A 15,932-nucleotide genomic window follows, 5' to 3' on the forward strand; every position below is an offset into this window, starting at 1 on the left:
CCACTGGTCTGTACTGAGCTTTTCATTGGAGTGTGACATTTGAAATTCGTCTTCAACTCTGCTAACTCGGTTCTTAGACGGTGGCGGTGAAGCCGATATGTGCTGTGTGGGGTCTGCATGGAGTCGGTTACTCTCCTGTGGAGAGGCTCTGGGCGGAGCTTGCATCTCCATGCTTTGAACACTTGCCACTTCCTTTGCAGCGTGGCCTAGTCTGCTTTTCTGTCACTGCGATAATCACCAAGACCAAAAGTGACGTGGGGAAGAAAGGGTCTTCTTGGCTGGTACTTCCAGATCAGAATCCATCGTTGACGGAAGTCAGGGCAGAGGGACCTGGGATCAGAAAGCCTGGAGGAAAGTCAGGATGGAGGGACCTGGGAGCAGGAAGCGGGGAGGAATGCTGTTCACTCTTTGGCTAGCTCAGCTAGGTGTTTTCTATAGCTCAGACCCACCTGCTTAGGGATAGTGCTGTCCACAGTATACTGGACCCTCCCAAATTAATTATTAGTAAAGACAGTCTCTTACAAACTTGGCCACCGGCCAATCTTGACGTAGGCAGCTCTTCAGTTGAGGTTCCTTCTCCCCAAGTGACTCTAGGTTTTTGTCAAATTGACAATAAAAACTAACTAGGCTGGGCAGTTGGTGGCGCACACCTTTAATCCTAGTACTTGGGAGGCAGAGGCAGGTGGATCTCTACGTGTTCTGGACCAGCCAGATCTAGTTCCAGGGCAGCCAAGACTACACAGAGAACCTCTGTCTCAAAAAACCAAGCAAACCAGCCACCCCCACTCCAAGCTAGACAGGACACAGTGGTGAGCATTTATCATTATCACCAGCATGGACGAGGGATTGAGCCAAAGGTTCTGTGCATATTAGGCAAGCACACTACTCTTGAGCTATATCCCAACTCAGTTTTTAAACATCTTTTAAAAATAGTGGGGGATTGCACTTATATATGTTAGACTATGTAAACATTTCATCTTTCTCCCATGCCCATGAGTTCTAAACGACCCCCCGGCCTTTTGCACGTGGAAGAGCACAAAGGCGTAACTTCCGCTCTGTATTTCTGCAGTTTGCGAAGGATTTCTCAGACTGCAAAGTCCGTGTTGCTCTAGTTGCTTCCAGAAACTGTTTAAGCTTTTATACATAAGGACTGGGAGAGATGGTTGTGTCAGATACTAGATAAAATAATTTCTCCTTTAAGTAAAGCTATCACATTTAAGAATTTAATATTTGGTGTATATGAAGTTATTGTCATAAACCCCTGATAAAATCTGGAGTAGATACTGGGGAGATCCAGGCAGGTGAGTTCAATGCCAGCCTGGTGTACAAAGCAAGTTCTGGGACAGGTAGGGCTGTTACACAGAGAAGCCCTTCTCAAAAAAACAACAAAAGTCTGGAGTAGATTTGAACAAAGTAGCCTTTGTTGGAAGTATTGGAGAATAACCGGTAGAAACTGAAGGGAGTTAGATCCTGAGAGAGGGGAATTCCCTTGATGACAGCCATGTTTCTGTGACTCTTTGCTTGACTTCTTTTTCTGTGCAAACTCTGCAGTCTCACTGGCCTGCGGAGTTACAGAGTAAGCCTTAGGACTCTTGGGTAAGTTGTGGAGTGAGAGGTCCTGGAACAGGGAAGCGCATGGGTAGGAGCACCCATGAGCGCAGCCCGAAGTCATCATGGAAAGGGGCCCAGACGCACTTGGCTGATCCTGAACTGTGTGGTGATGATGGCATTACGTTTTACTTGAGTGTGCATTGCCATCCATCGGGTAGCGTTAGCAGACTGCTCAGAGAACTGTGGAAATATGGCAGTAGTTTAATCTGATAAGTCCTAAAAACATTTGTTCAAAGTATATTGTATGAAAAAATTTTAATTAAACTTTAGAAAGAAGATGTAGGTGTTGAAGGAACTCTCTCTAGACATTAACTGACCACGTGAGCTAACAGAGTACAGTTTGTAACAGCCATGCCTAACGAGTTTGGACTTTTCACAAGTTCAAGCTAATAAAAACAAACGAGGGGCTTATAGACTCATTGCCGTCGTATTGTTTTATTTCAAATGATTTTCATTTCAACAACAACAAAAATCAATAGAAATGTAAAGAAATCATAAATTTAAATGCTTCGTCTTTAGGAAGCACACTACTTGATGGGGATTAGGAGGTGTGGCCTTGTAGGAGGAAGTGTGCCACTGGGGGTGAGCATTAGGGTTTTCTAAGCTCAAGCCAGGCCCGGTATCTCCCTCTTCTGCTGTCTGCTGATCCAGATGTAGAACTCTCAGCTCCTTTTCCAGCAAAATGCCTGCCTGCCTGCTGCCCTGCTTCCCACCATGACAGTAATGGACTAAGCCACGAAAACTGTAAGCTAGCCCCAGGTAAATGTTTTCCTTTATAAGAGTTGCTGTGGTCATGGTGTCTCTTCACAGTAATGGAACATTGACTAAAACACCCGTATAGGGAAAGCAGGCGATACAGAAGACTGCTCATAAAGTATCTTTGATGTTGGACTTAGGAGGCAATGGTATAAAACAATCCCGAAGAGCTAAAGCGAATCACACGTAAAGAAAGACCTTAGGTCGTGTGGGAGCCATGTTGCTCCAAACATGGTGTCCACAGAGGAGAGGATAAAACAGTCAGATGGAAATTTTCAGTTTGAAAATTATAATAAAGCAAAGTAAAAACTTGGTTAGGGGACAGCAGTCGATGTCAACAGGGAGAAGGGTGACAAGGATGGCATGCAGGTCACTTGAGATGATCCCAGCCAACAAACGGGGAGGAAAAAGAACCTTAGCTGTGTGGGCAAGGGCATGCTGAAGCATCAGGAAAAATTAGCATGGCTCAGAAATCCCAAATTGCTCTCTAATAGTTTCACTCAAAATATATATGCTCAGGAGAATTTGAATGTGTCCACACACCAGTGTATGCACTGGTGTTCATGGCAGATTATCTGCTAACAGCCAAAAGGGGAAAGCCCAATTGTCCACCAGTTAGCCAGCAGATGAACAGTAGAATATTGTTCAATGGATGGACCTTGAAAGTGTGCAGAGAGAAGTTAGTTACGGAGGCCTTGTTTATGAGGGTTTGTGTGAAATGTCCAGAATAAGTAATCTGTACAAAAAGTCAGTAGATTAATGTTTGGGGAGCGCAGAGGAAGAACCAGTGGGGATGTTGCTGGCACAGTGAGAGGGCGCTCTAGAGTCAGACTCAGTTCGTCCAGCTCTGTGCATAGAGAATACTGGACTCTGGACATACGTTTAGATGACTATTTGAAGTTGTATGCATGAGAGCGGGTGCCTGCAAGGTGTGTCGGATCTCCCGGAGCTGGAGTTCTGGGCAGGGGGAGCCGTCCAGAGTGGGTGCTGGGAACTGAACTTAGGTGCTCTGAAGAGCAATAGGCACTCCTGACTGTTGAGCCGTCCTGCCAGCCCGTGGACTCCGGTGTTTTAGAAACAAAGCTTAAGTGTACTAAATAGAGATGCATATTTATTATACTAAACAGAGGATGCATATTTACTATACTAAACAGAGGATGCATATTTACTATACTAAACAGAGGATGCATATTTACTAAATAGAGATGCATATTTACTATACTAAACAGAGGATGCATATTTACTAAACAAGGGATGCATATTTACTACACTAAACAGGGGATGCATATTTACTATACTAAACAGGGGATGCATATTTACTATACTAACCAGGGGATGCATATTTACTATACTAAACAGGGGATGCATATTTACTATACTAAACAGGGGATGCATATTTACTATACTAAACAGGGGATGCATATTTACTAAATAGAGATGCATATTTACTATACTAAGCAGGGGATGCATGTTTACTATACTAAATAGGGGATGCATATTTACTATACTAAATAGGGGATACATATTTACTAAACAGAGGATGCATGTTTACTATACTAAATAAGGATACATATTTACTTAGTATTTTGGAGGTTTTTGAAGCAGACCATGAAAAATGAATGTTAATTTAGAATCTAATGGCATTATCATCTGAAGTATCTTCTTAATTTAGGTATATACAGTTTGAAATTTCAGATTCTGAGGTAAAGATGAACAGGTCTGTCTGCATCAGATGGCTGTTAGAGCCCCTGTTACAGAAGACTGAGCCAGCTTATTAAATATTTAATACTTTAGTGTAACTTCTAATTATAATCTGACAAACAACAAATAGAATATTCCTTCCTGCTCCCTTGTACTCAAGTAGAAAAAACAGGCCAACATTTATCTATGACTTTTCAGCATGACATAGTCCCTAGTTTCAGTAATACGAAGGATAATTTAGGAATTCCTTCACTGTTCTCAGTGATGGGGGTTTTTCTTTCCACACTTGGCTTGCTGCACTGCGAGCTGCAGTCTTGGGTTTCCCTAGCTACAGGGATCTTTGCTGCCGCGAAGCTGGCTGCCCAGCCTAGGGAATCAGCCACAGAATGTATGATGAGTTGGGGTGGCACAAACCCAAGAATAAACAAAGGCTTGGAAGAGGCTGGGTCTCTCTGTAGAGAGCATAACGCTGCCACCTAGTGGCCAAATCATGCAACGGCATATCACACTGTATAGCCCATGACACCACCACCATCTGCAGACCCATATAGATAGATCTTTGAGAGACAACTCATTCATTTGTACAATTAAATGAACTTAAGGTGCATAGCTTACAGCTTGTGGGCACTGAGACTTGTCCAATGATTTTAAAAATGTGGCACAATGACTTTTGGCAGGTGAACTTTGGGGCAAAGATGAGAAGTTTATAGACAACGTGTCACACGGATGCCTGCATGTCATACAAAGTCCCCAAAGTAGGACTAGCAAATGCAGAGATGTGCGAGGCAAACATGCTTGCCATGTTAAAGGAACGAGAGAGAGAGAGAGGGAGAGTGCCCTGGCAGGAGAGGCCTGAGCAACATGGAAAATGAAGTCACAGTGGGTGGGGACAGGACAGGTTAGGACCTTACTAGACCCATGTATTTACTTAGAGCTGTATTCTAATATGTAACTGCAGAACATAGCAAGGTCAGCGAGGAGGCAGTGCAATGCAGTGCAGTTCGGTGCAGTGCAAATAGAAATGCTGCTGGATGGCTCTCAGAGCACAGTGGCTGACTGGGAGCAAAGCAGTTTGGGGAGGTTGAGGAAACGGGATGCTGAGGGTAGTCTGGATGGCCCGAGCTTTGCGACCTGGAAAACTAGAACTGTCACTGGCTGAGATGGGTGGGACTGTGGGTGGGATGGCTCCAGAGGGCTGGGGGAGGGTTGGTTTGCATGAACGGTCCGGGATAATATTGCTACTGGTTGGTCATCATGCAAGTCTGGTCGTGGTGGGAGGAGGACACTGGGGAAGTGCCAGATTGGTGTCGTTACAAATGTGTGGTTGGTTGAGATCAACAAGGAGTGAGGGGAAAGGAAGAGCCCAGCCGTCATCACTCTGGATTGCTCATTGTCTTGGTGAAATAGATGAACCATCTAAGAGTGAAGATGGTGGGTTCCCCCATGGGAGGTCGGGGGGGGGGGTGGCGAGTAATTCCACCCGGGACTACCCAAGCCCTAGGGGACCTCCATGAAGTCATAACCACAGTGCTCTGAAAGTCTCAGCATTGTAATTCCAAAGATCAGAGTCCTGGGAAGCAACATGAGAGAACAAGAGGGGAGGGCCGTGCTGAAGGTGAATATCTTCTTGAAAGTATCCACACTGATGGGCAATGATTCTTTGGAGAAGCGTTGTGGGGCATCTTGATAGGGAATGTATACATCCTAGTGTAATTTCACCAAAGTAGAAGGTTGTACGTGTGCGTGTATGTGTGTGCGCGAGTGCATGTGTGTGTGGGGGGGGGCTACTTGTCTTTATATATACCAAATGGATGCAGGAGCTTTGGAGGCCAGAAGAGGGTGCCCGATCCCTTGGAACTGGTCTCCGATGGTTTGTGAGCTCACTAGTGTGGTTCTGGGAGCCCTTACCATGGAACCATCTTTCCAGCCCACAGTGGTTTGTTGACACAAGATCTTACCATGTAGCTCTGGCTAGCCATAAATTCAGACATCCTCCTGCCTCTGCCTCCTGAGTGGTGGGATTGAAGGTATTAACACCATACCAGTCGGTAGCAGGTTACATCATAAATTCCCTGCTGCCCTGGGATGCTATTCTAACCCTAATGAGCTAATGTGTAGAAAGTGCCTGGATGTACTGCATCTTCAGGGTGAGCTACTGGCTCCCAAGGCTGCAGCTTGTGCAGCGTCACTGGACCAGACTGAGCTGTTTAAAGTGCATTTGACATTTTATAAGATGTCATGAGTCATGATGGCAAGTGTCTTTTCCCATTGGGCCATCCCACTGGCCCCTCTCCAGAGTCTGCTTGGGGAGAGTGAAGTGTAGGTAAAGCCCAGGGCCCAGGTCCTCGGAGTGAAGGGTGTGGTGAACGAATGGAGGTGTGAATGCTGGGGACAGACAACAGAAAGTTGCTTCATACACTTTCCCTCTTTGTGGCTATTTTATTTTTCTTACTCGTTTTTAGTTGATTTTTTCCCAGAATACTGAGATTTGCTTCAAAAACCTCAGCTGTTATTCCCCAATTCAGCAGTCCTTACAAAGCTAGCCATCTTTGATGTACTGTACGGAATGATCCTTCTCACACTGCTATGGAGGTCACTTCCCATTCTTACCAGTGATTTTCTGTGCAGCTCTGACATTCGTGCTCATCTCTTTGATCTCTGTTGATTCTCCGGATGATACAGAACTATCTGAATAAGAACACCCAGTGTCTAGCTGGTTTGGGAGAGTAAGATGATCTGGAAGGGGATACTTGAGGCCCTTGCTTTCTGGAAAGGATGACACATGGGATACCATGCAGCGTGGAGGGAGGGAGGGAGGAGCAACAGAGTTCTGCCCACTGTGAGAGTGTGTCTTGCCTCGTATCTTTAGGGAAATCTTATAGAATGGGTTGATGGTTTGGAGGAGGAAAAGGTTGATTCTACATGAAGGGTTAACTGTTAGTGGCTAAGGTCCAGCAAGCATCTTTGGACAATGGTATTGGAAGATGCTGAGGCTCAATGGCAGACAGCCAGGGAAGAGCTGCATGCATTGCCAGCTGTCAACATGTGGAGACCAGTCTGGTTTCACCTGTGTTCCTCCCTGCCACACACACCCCATAACTTCCAAGCAAATGCAAATCAGCATTTGACTCTGAATACTCCCTTAGACGAGGTTCTAAGAGTAAGTACCAACAGAGGGAGCCCGGCTTTTCAGTATTCTGTCATTCAAGATCAAACCCAAGACAACTGCTGTGCCACTGAGTGGCTCGTGAGCTCTCACGCCTTTTCTTGACAGAACGATAGAGGAATAGAGCCCTGTGAAGCAGCCTCTCTTCTAAGATTCCAAGACACAGCATGTGCGAAGTCTCCAGAGTTAGAGAGCTGCCTACTTCCTCATCGGCTGTTCTCACGCTGTGTACCTGCCTCAGCAAGCATCTCACACTTTATGTGTAGGGAAAGGTCACAGGCTGTGCTATACAATCTCACTGTACCGATTCCGACGCCTATGATGGGAAACATTAGGCCCTTTCTGGACCAGAGTCTCTGGAAGGGATCTTGGAAATCCGATTACTTGGGGCACCAAAGTTTTGAGATCTCATTACTCTCATTGCCATCATTTTCCCTGACATCACTCAGCCAGTTCTCCTTCCCAGTTGCTAGGCAGACTTGCGGATTCCTCACACAGGTCCATTTTTGACCTCCATCAGGAACCCTGACACTTGATGTTGCTCTTCGGACTCAGGTGTGAGCAGGGCCAGTTTCCTTCTCCCACGTCCCCTGACCAAGGTGAGGACTCAGGTCTGCTTGTAGTTTGTAAAGGCCCTAGATGTGGCAGATTGTGGTGCTAGGATGGAATACGGTCTCTCGCATGTTAGGTTTCTGCTCTTCAACTGAACCATACCCCCAGCTCTCTGCAGGTGATTTCTATAAAGATTTGAAAGTCTGATTTCCTGTATCAAAGGTGTTTTTGTATTTCTTGAATTTTGGTATTCTGTATAATAATAATCTATAGTGACGCCAACTCAGAATGCTTTCCTTACAGACATTCTTACTTTCTCATAGGTATCTTCTTTGAGAAATGAGAAGCGAGGCTCCTCCTATCTCATCTCTGTCCCAGAAGGGGGTCCAGTAGAACTCGCTGGCCAGCACCCTCAGGACACAGGAGTGAGCTACACCGAAACCTACTTGAAAAAGAAGCGTGTGTACTGAGCTCTGTGTCTCCTGCCCACTGCTGCGGTCCTCTGCAGTGTCTGCTGCTCATCGCTGCCTTAACTTCATTCACACTAGCCATATCCTTTCGATACGGGTTTCTGACTTCCCAGAATGAACTGTCATGCAGCAGGCAGATCAGCCAAATACGCAACTAGCAATAAGAAACGTCACTGGTCGGAGGGCATTTTCCCCTAGCATTAGATGTGTCTTAATCCCTGTGACAACAGCTCAGCTCACTGGAGAATCAGCATTCCAATAGTCCTTGTTTTGGGCCTGGGAACAATTTTGACATCATAAAGTCTGAAGCAATAAATGGGAAACAGTGTTTTGTTTCCTTAGCCTTAGAATGAATTTCTTAAAAGCCAATGTGCTTTACCTTACTCTCCCTAAGAACAATCTCATCCACAGTCTTGAAGGACCTTTCCTCAAACTGCAAGGGTGCTGGTACAGCCAGACAGATGCTTGTCATGCAAACCCCATTAGCTCGACACCAGTCACAAAATACCAACCCAGTGGCAGAGTGACGTCACTTCAGATGCTTGACTTCCAAGGTGTCATTTACCACTTACACCTTTTGTGGAAAACAGTACTACAAGGTTAGTGAAGTACACACCAGGGCCATGTGTAGTCCATGCTGCCCATGAATCAGTGACTGCATTTCAAAATGCCTGGGGTAGAGAAACAAGAAACTGCAATTTTAATGTCCCCATGACTTTATTTGGAACACAGCGAAGCTCACTCATTTACACACTGTGTACTTTTGTATCACAGTGGGAACTGAGTAGCCTCCAGAGAAGCACAGAGCCTGCAAAGCCTGGGACATTACTCTCCCATCCTGCATACATAGGTTTGTGGCTTGTCTCCCTATTGCTTTTATCTTATGGTCACATGGCAAGGAGCCAAGGTTTGTGTGCCATTTCATAGCATACAGGAGTGAAGACAAGGCTGAGACTCGGCAACACAGCTCCCACTGACGTTTCTAAGGGGCTCTGTGGGACAGTGTGTGGGACAATTCTGAGCTGATAAAGCTCTACCTCACTGGTTTTTCATTCTCTGGTAGTGAAGTTGAAAGATACATCTATTTAATCCAGGTTACTTCAGAAAGAGTGTTTGTCTTTATTAATGTGACTTTGGATCTCACCATTTTCTGAAGATCTTGGTATAAATTAGAAACCTCTTTCCATCTAGAAGTTTGTTAAGAGACTACAGCTGATGGAGTTTGGGATCTCAATGATCCTACTATATAGGATCAGATCATTAAAATATTTTACTCGGGATTTATCATTTTTGACTATGATACAGATCTCCAGCATTAATAAGTCTAAAACTGGTACATGTTATATGCTTTATAAAAATTTTACTTGGTCTAATTTATTGCATATACCAGCTTTCATTGAAAAATGACAGCTAAGAAGTTAAGACAATCCTAAGCAGACTACCTATGGCTTCCCAGGAAGAGGCACACAGCAGACTAATGGCTTCTCCAAGCCTGCACAGCCCCTTCCTTTTGCTGCTGCATTTAGTTTCTTCAGCACTTACAGTACAGGAAGGATAGCAGCTGCTACAGTGGAGCTGTAAGGTGAGGAAACTGAGAACTGAAAGATGCTCTGCATCACAGCACATGTGGGTCTGCCCATTATCCCTGACAGAAGAGATGTGCAACCCAAATGATGTTAGTACAAGGTCATTACAACCAACCCCCAAAGTCTATGCTGTTATTTTTCTATGTTAAGCTAATGGTTTGAAATGCTTTCAAATTGCAGACTTAAAATTAAAAGGCATATGCATGTGAAGGCTTTAGTATGTTTATTTGTATAAAGAGTAAACAAAGTGCATATGGAGCAGGCCACAGGTTTGACATGGACAGCAACTAAATAAATTTAAATGGCAACTGTACTGTTGCTTCGAAAGTGATCTTGAATCCTTGGGGGGGGGCTCAAAAGGTGAAAAAATATCAAACAAGTATTAAACAGCATTAATAAGTTTGCCAGACTCTTGGTCATGAAGAACTTCACGGTTTCACATTGAATCAGAAACTGGACATTATTGATTACCTACCTATCTCCAAGCAAACTGAGAACTGCCTAGTGAATTCTGAACTCCAGTCTGTTGTTCCCCAGGCTGAGTCTTCTCTTAGTAGTTTTGCAGTATGGGGTGATGGTCAGAACAGTGATTAGCCTTTGTAGATGGTATTGTCTTCTGTTTGTGGTACTGTGATAGCTTGCCGGCAGGGATAGTTATGAAGGGGTATGCACTGACATTTCTTAAAGGCAGGTGTCATAGCATCTGGGTCAGAGGAAAGCAGGCTGTGCAGAAGAGCACAGGCCTAGTTGAAGAATAACATGCAGAGTGTCTATGCCAGGTTCTCCCCACAATGGGTACCAGTGCTTAGCCAAGAGAACAGCAGCTGGGCCACTGCACAAACAGCTTGAAATTGCAGTCCTATTGGAGAGCAGGAATAGACTCATTAAGTGGTACTTACTCAATTGGACTATCACTGTGTAGATACTGAGATTTCAGGGCAAGGGAAATTTTCAGCCAAGTCCACCAGTTTTTATCTAAGATCAATATGCCAGCAAAACAGCGCCAAAAGATCATCTAATCTTTCCAAAAGGAGTGCTTAGGCACATTCTAGTTTGGTTGTCATTACTTTTCATTAAATTTAAGCTGTGACATATGCATGTACTCAGATATTTGTTGAGTGGCTTTCTCGGCAGAATATAAACTTTTTCATTTTAAAAAAAGTTTTTTAATGGCTTGGGAGAGAAGGACTTGATAAGTGGGAATTTAAATGTTACTCATGCTTCTTATTTTAAAAGTGCTTCAAATCCTTCGATCAGGCTCTGAAAGGTTGTCCGATTAGATGGCTGGAATTCCCAGCATTTTCTCATAAGCTGATAAACCTATGAAAAATAAAAGCAAGAGCAGTACAAATAATGTCAGATTTGTGAGATTTATAAAAAGAGATGCTGGAGAGATGGCTCAGTGGATGAAGTACTTGCCCCACAAGTATGTAACTAAAGTTCAGAGCCACGACACACATTTAGAGAGCAGAATCAGGAGGGCTAGCTTCAAGGAGACCCTGCCTCAGTAAACCAAAACCAGAGCAGTCAAGAGGTCACAGCATCAGTTTCTAGCATCTATATGCACCCACATATTTGAAAACATGTATACCTGTGTGCATACCACACAAAGACACCCCCCCCCGAATTATTGAAAATAAGGAAAGGCGGTTTCAAACTTAATATGACTACAGAATGGAATATTTAGATAATTTAAAGTACAGAAAATGATAAGCTATATAACCCTTTCACCACCATAGCGCCTCACTCTGACCATCTAGAGAGCCTAGGGCTGAAAGGCTCAATCCAGTTTAGAATACAGAAAACTTAAATGCTAGTGAGATGTGTTTACACAAGTAAGGAAGGTGGATGGAGGGGACAGCTCCATGAGGGGAGCCTTGCTTGAGCATCACTATTGCCTACCCCAAGAGAGATTTCTCTAATATCTTATGTGGATGATGGAAACAGTCATCTGAAAGAGCAGCAAGTACTCATATAACCAAGAACCAACTCCCCAGTGCAGGTTATGGGTCTTCTCTCCATATCCTACCCCCTCCCCCATTCCTGCTGGCTAAGTCAAGCTGTAAAACATTACAAAGCAAGTTTCTTTCCCATGAAGGGGACATAGGTACCTCGTCAGGACAGTTGGGTGGACATGGCAGGCGCTTCCCTTCTTTCAGAGTATTCACAAGCCGTGTTACTGTCATCTGACCGTGAGTTGGGCCTATCATTTTCAGGAACAACTATGTAAAATAAAACCAAACAAAATAAAGTGAAGATCCCAGCCTAACTAGAAATTAAAGCCACAAAGCTTCTCTCCTCAAAAACTTCAAAATGAAAATCTAAAATCCTCATTTGCTCTTGAGGATCAGTCTATGATCGACATCTGTGGGGAGCAATCACAGCTACAGTTAAGTGAAAGCAAAGCTCTACCCAATGTTCAAAGCATTCATTCTCTCAAGGTGGCCCTCACCCTAAAGATCTGGATCATCTTAAGAGATTCTGGACTTGTGAAGGTAAACTCTTCCTGACCATGACAAGCCAGGCTAAAAAGAACATGGCCATAATAACCCTCTTTGTGTGGCACACTGATGAACTCCATTTAAGAGCAAAACTTAGAAGAACAGGTGCTTTTTCCATTGGGTGCTGGCCTCGGGTGAGGTGGCAGTTGGCACTTACGGCCATAGGACTGAAGTCTGAGTCGCAGTAAGTCAGCAGCTCGTGCAGTGTCACTCCAAAGGACCAGACGTCAGAGGCGATGTAAAATTTACACTGGATTAAACATTCCGGAGCGTACCTGAAAGGGATGCAGGGAATAAACCTTTATTTCCTCCAAAAAATGACAGAATACCTCAGGAAAGCCATTTCTCTGGTTTGTCGAATTCAGACTACACATGCATCTGAGTGAATGGAGTACCAGTCCCTCCTGCTGCCACAGTGCACATCTGACATGAAGCGGCAACCTAGAGGCTCACAGCTGTCTTCAGATGAAAGATTTGTGCTCCTCTTGTCACAGGAGACAATCTTCTGGGGGAGGAAACAGGTCCTTAAAGACTAACCCCAGGTTACAGCCCCGTAAGCTCAGAGCTAGCATCCTTGTCACTACTGGTGAATGATGCCCAGGTGTCAAGGCATCCCAGAACTAGTTTCTTGAATACTCCAAATTCACTTGCCACTGTCCCAACCACTACTCCCCAGGCGTGTGGCTCCTACATGGGCTGGTGAAGCAGGTAACCCAGGTTCCCTTGCTCCTTTTTTTCCCTTTCATGGTGACCTTCAGCACAAACTCTTCAAGTCTCTGGTGGCTTTTACTCAGATGAATTCCTGGCTCCCAAACGCAGGTTCCTCAACTCTGAGTCTGTAGCCACCCACTATAAACCTTTCCAATGACCCTCTGTTTCAGTTCTGATTCCTATCAGCCACACAGCACAGGCCTCCTTCCACCCAACCTGTGTGAATCTTCCCACTTTTCCCTAAATATGCATGGTTTTTCAAAAACCACGCCTGAAGGCTGGCCACCACACCCATAACTCAGACATCACTGACTAGGTCACCATATCTCCAGCATTTGGCACAAATAAGGGCCTTAAAACACTTGGTTTTCAAACGAGAAAAGGCCTTGCAGGTTGAGGGGGCTACGTGTCTGCAGAGAGACACCAGAATGAGTCTTAGAGTGTGGGCAGCTGGTGTTCCGGGCTGAGATATGGTAGATGTGTGGTTCCTAAAATCTAGCCAAGTCTCCCTTCTCCAGCATCTCCTTGACTCTGGCCTGTGTACCTTGTGGCCCTGTGACCCCACCAGGCCTTCTACATGATGCATTATCAAAGAGCCAGCCTCCTCCACCTGCTCACAGTTATGAGCACTGTGGTGGGTGCTGTTGCACACGTGAAGCTACAGAGAGAGAAGCTGCTGATGGCCAAAACTCTCCCACTCTTGGCAAAGCTGGTGCTATCAAACTTCAGCTTTCAGCAGAGCAGCTGGTGGACATCCAAGCATGGCTAGACAGAGCCCTTCAGCAGTGGTTAGAACCCATAGGCACAGTTAAGATGATTCACATACCAGAACACTGGGCTGTCGCGGTCATCCTTGACTGTGTAGTACTCCTTATCGGTTTCAATTGCTTTAGTTAAACCAAAGTCTCCAATCTTCACCTGGTGTTCACTCTCTACAAGGACATTTCTTGCTGCTAAGTCCCGGTGAACGTACTGTCGAGAACCCAGATAGTCCATCCCCTAAGAGAGAAGCATGGGTCAAGCCCATTGCAAAAGTCACTTCAGATTGTGTTTCCTATATTCTGCTTCACAATGAGAAAGGAAGTCATTTTGTTCCCACATCACTAACAGTTTTTGTTGCTCTAAGATTAAAAAGTCCAATCTGAAGCTGTTGGACCAGACAAACCCACTTGCTTGTGTAGTGGAGGCTTATATTTCATGTGAATGGTGTAGAATAAAAAAACCCAGTCTTATTACAGTCTCCCACTGAGGTATAATTACTAACCAATTACACAGTATATTTTGTATATATCTGTTTTGTTTTTGTAAACATGCTGCCTTTCTGTTTGTGTGTTTTTACCTTACAGATCTGGATGGCATAGTTTAGCTGCTGTTTGAGGTTAATTTTGTTCTTATTCTTTGGCAGATATTCCTTTAGGCTTCCCGAAGGCAGAAACTCCATGATGAGCTTGATACCATTCCCCCCTGTTCAGGAGAAACTGGCATGAGGATGAGGCTGAAAACAGAGGGGAGCAGGGAGCTCTGCGGAGAGGGCCTGGAGGGGTTTCAGCCTAGCCTCTGAAGGATGGGGAAGAGTCTACCCACTGGCATAGACACTTCCACCGTGACAAGGAGTCACATCCCCAGGTCCTGCCTCAAGCACAAACCTTTGCAGGATAATGCAGCCCTAGTGCTCTGTGCACCACTACTAGGCAAATGATCCGTTTAAAATTAGAGTCCATACCCTTTCACTACCAGCTTAAAGCACACACATGAATAATGCACTGCCTTGCAAACAAGGCACAAGTATTAGTGACTACTCCTATTAAATATTACTTGTTGCCTTGGCTTAGGTAAAGACAAAGCAAAATGCCCTAGTTGGTAATGGTCAGAACAGAGAAAGTGAGGGAGTAGTTAGCTGTCGCTTCTTTTTAGCATCAGCCTGACTGTCTGGATTGGTAAAGTCCTATCCTCAGCATTATGTGTCCATCCCTAGAAAGACAGCTGAACCAACCTGTGGCTGAGAAAGAATCTAGGCAGCCTCCCGGAGATCTGCAGCTGTTGAGGGCCACATCATTGTGAGGACTGTCTGCCACCAGTGGCCCTTAGGACTCAGAGAACCACCAAGGCTTGGTGCAACCACATACCGTCTTCCATGCAGATCCCTTTGTACTTGACAATGTTCTCATGGTAGAGGTTCCGTAAGATCTCTATCTCCTTCTTCAAATCAGCTATGTGGTTACCTCCACTCTCAGGCTTCAGGGACTTGACAGCCACCTGTTCCCCTGTGTTGTCTCCCTCGGGATCATATCTGCAGAGCTCGACCTTCCCAAAGTGGCCCTGGAAGGAAGGTGTCCCTGCTATCAGAGAGGCCCAGACAAGCTAGTTTCACTGACTTCCTACTCACCTCAGCTCATCCTCACTTGACCTTACTAACTGCTGCTGCTGAGCCAAGACTCAGAAAGCAGTAGGTGACTAAGAGACCACGTATCTATGGTGTTTCCAAGACAGCATACTTCAGAAGCAATAAGTCTATCTCTGGGTCCGGAGGACAACTGAGGCATTCTTCCTGTTCAAATCCCAGATAAGCCTAATTTAAACAGTATTAGGACTACATACTGGCTGTGCTTACAAAAATGCCCAGGACAGTTACGATGTTAAGTGAACTATGAGGGATGCTCTATATGAAAACACAAATCCTGGGAACTGCGTGGTCACATTAGTTGTTATCCACAGGAAAAGCTGTGACTTATTTTGGCACTCTCCTTGTCTATGGAGTCACACAGTATCATCTTGGAAGAGTCAGATATTTTCCTATTTTGACCACATCTGTACTTGACCTTCTCTACCATAGAGAGCTCAGGCTTTTGAATGAGCTGTCATAGGTCCTGGGTACATA

The 15,932-nt window shown here is 44.9% G+C and overlaps 2 protein-coding genes across 7 annotated transcripts in view; one reads left to right on the forward strand and one right to left on the reverse strand.

The window, feature by feature from the left end:
- The window catches only part of Raver2 (ribonucleoprotein, PTB binding 2), a 74,406-nt gene extending 64,354 nt beyond the window's left edge, over positions 1-10,052 (forward strand). The window contains exon 12 of one of the 3 annotated variants that reach the window (XM_075945522.1): positions 8,110-10,052. In XM_075945522.1, the coding sequence (XP_075801637.1) occupies positions 8,110-8,256 (147 nt within the window). In that variant the 3' untranslated portion in view covers positions 8,257-10,052. The remainder of the gene's footprint in view (positions 1-8,109) is intronic. The other 2 variants (XM_075945523.1, XM_075945524.1) reach the window with 2 other exon arrangements.
- Jak1 (Janus kinase 1) overlaps positions 10,049-15,932 on the reverse strand; it is a 117,684-nt gene continuing 111,800 nt past the window's right edge. For all 4 annotated transcript variants that reach the window (XM_075945518.1, XM_075945521.1, XM_075945519.1 and 1 more), the window contains 6 exons: positions 15,181-15,373; positions 14,394-14,518; positions 13,881-14,053; positions 12,501-12,618; positions 11,954-12,064; positions 10,049-11,162 (listed from right to left, as the gene is read on the reverse strand). In XM_075945518.1, the coding sequence (XP_075801633.1) occupies positions 11,067-11,162; positions 11,954-12,064; positions 12,501-12,618; positions 13,881-14,053; positions 14,394-14,518; positions 15,181-15,373 (816 nt within the window). In that variant the 3' untranslated portion in view covers positions 10,049-11,066. The remainder of the gene's footprint in view (positions 11,163-11,953; positions 12,065-12,500; positions 12,619-13,880; positions 14,054-14,393; positions 14,519-15,180; positions 15,374-15,932) is intronic.

The sequence above is a fragment of the Microtus pennsylvanicus genome, chromosome 13 (genome assembly GCF_037038515.1).
Source record: "Microtus pennsylvanicus isolate mMicPen1 chromosome 13, mMicPen1.hap1, whole genome shotgun sequence".
Classification (NCBI taxonomy): Eukaryota; Metazoa; Chordata; class Mammalia; order Rodentia; family Cricetidae; genus Microtus; species Microtus pennsylvanicus.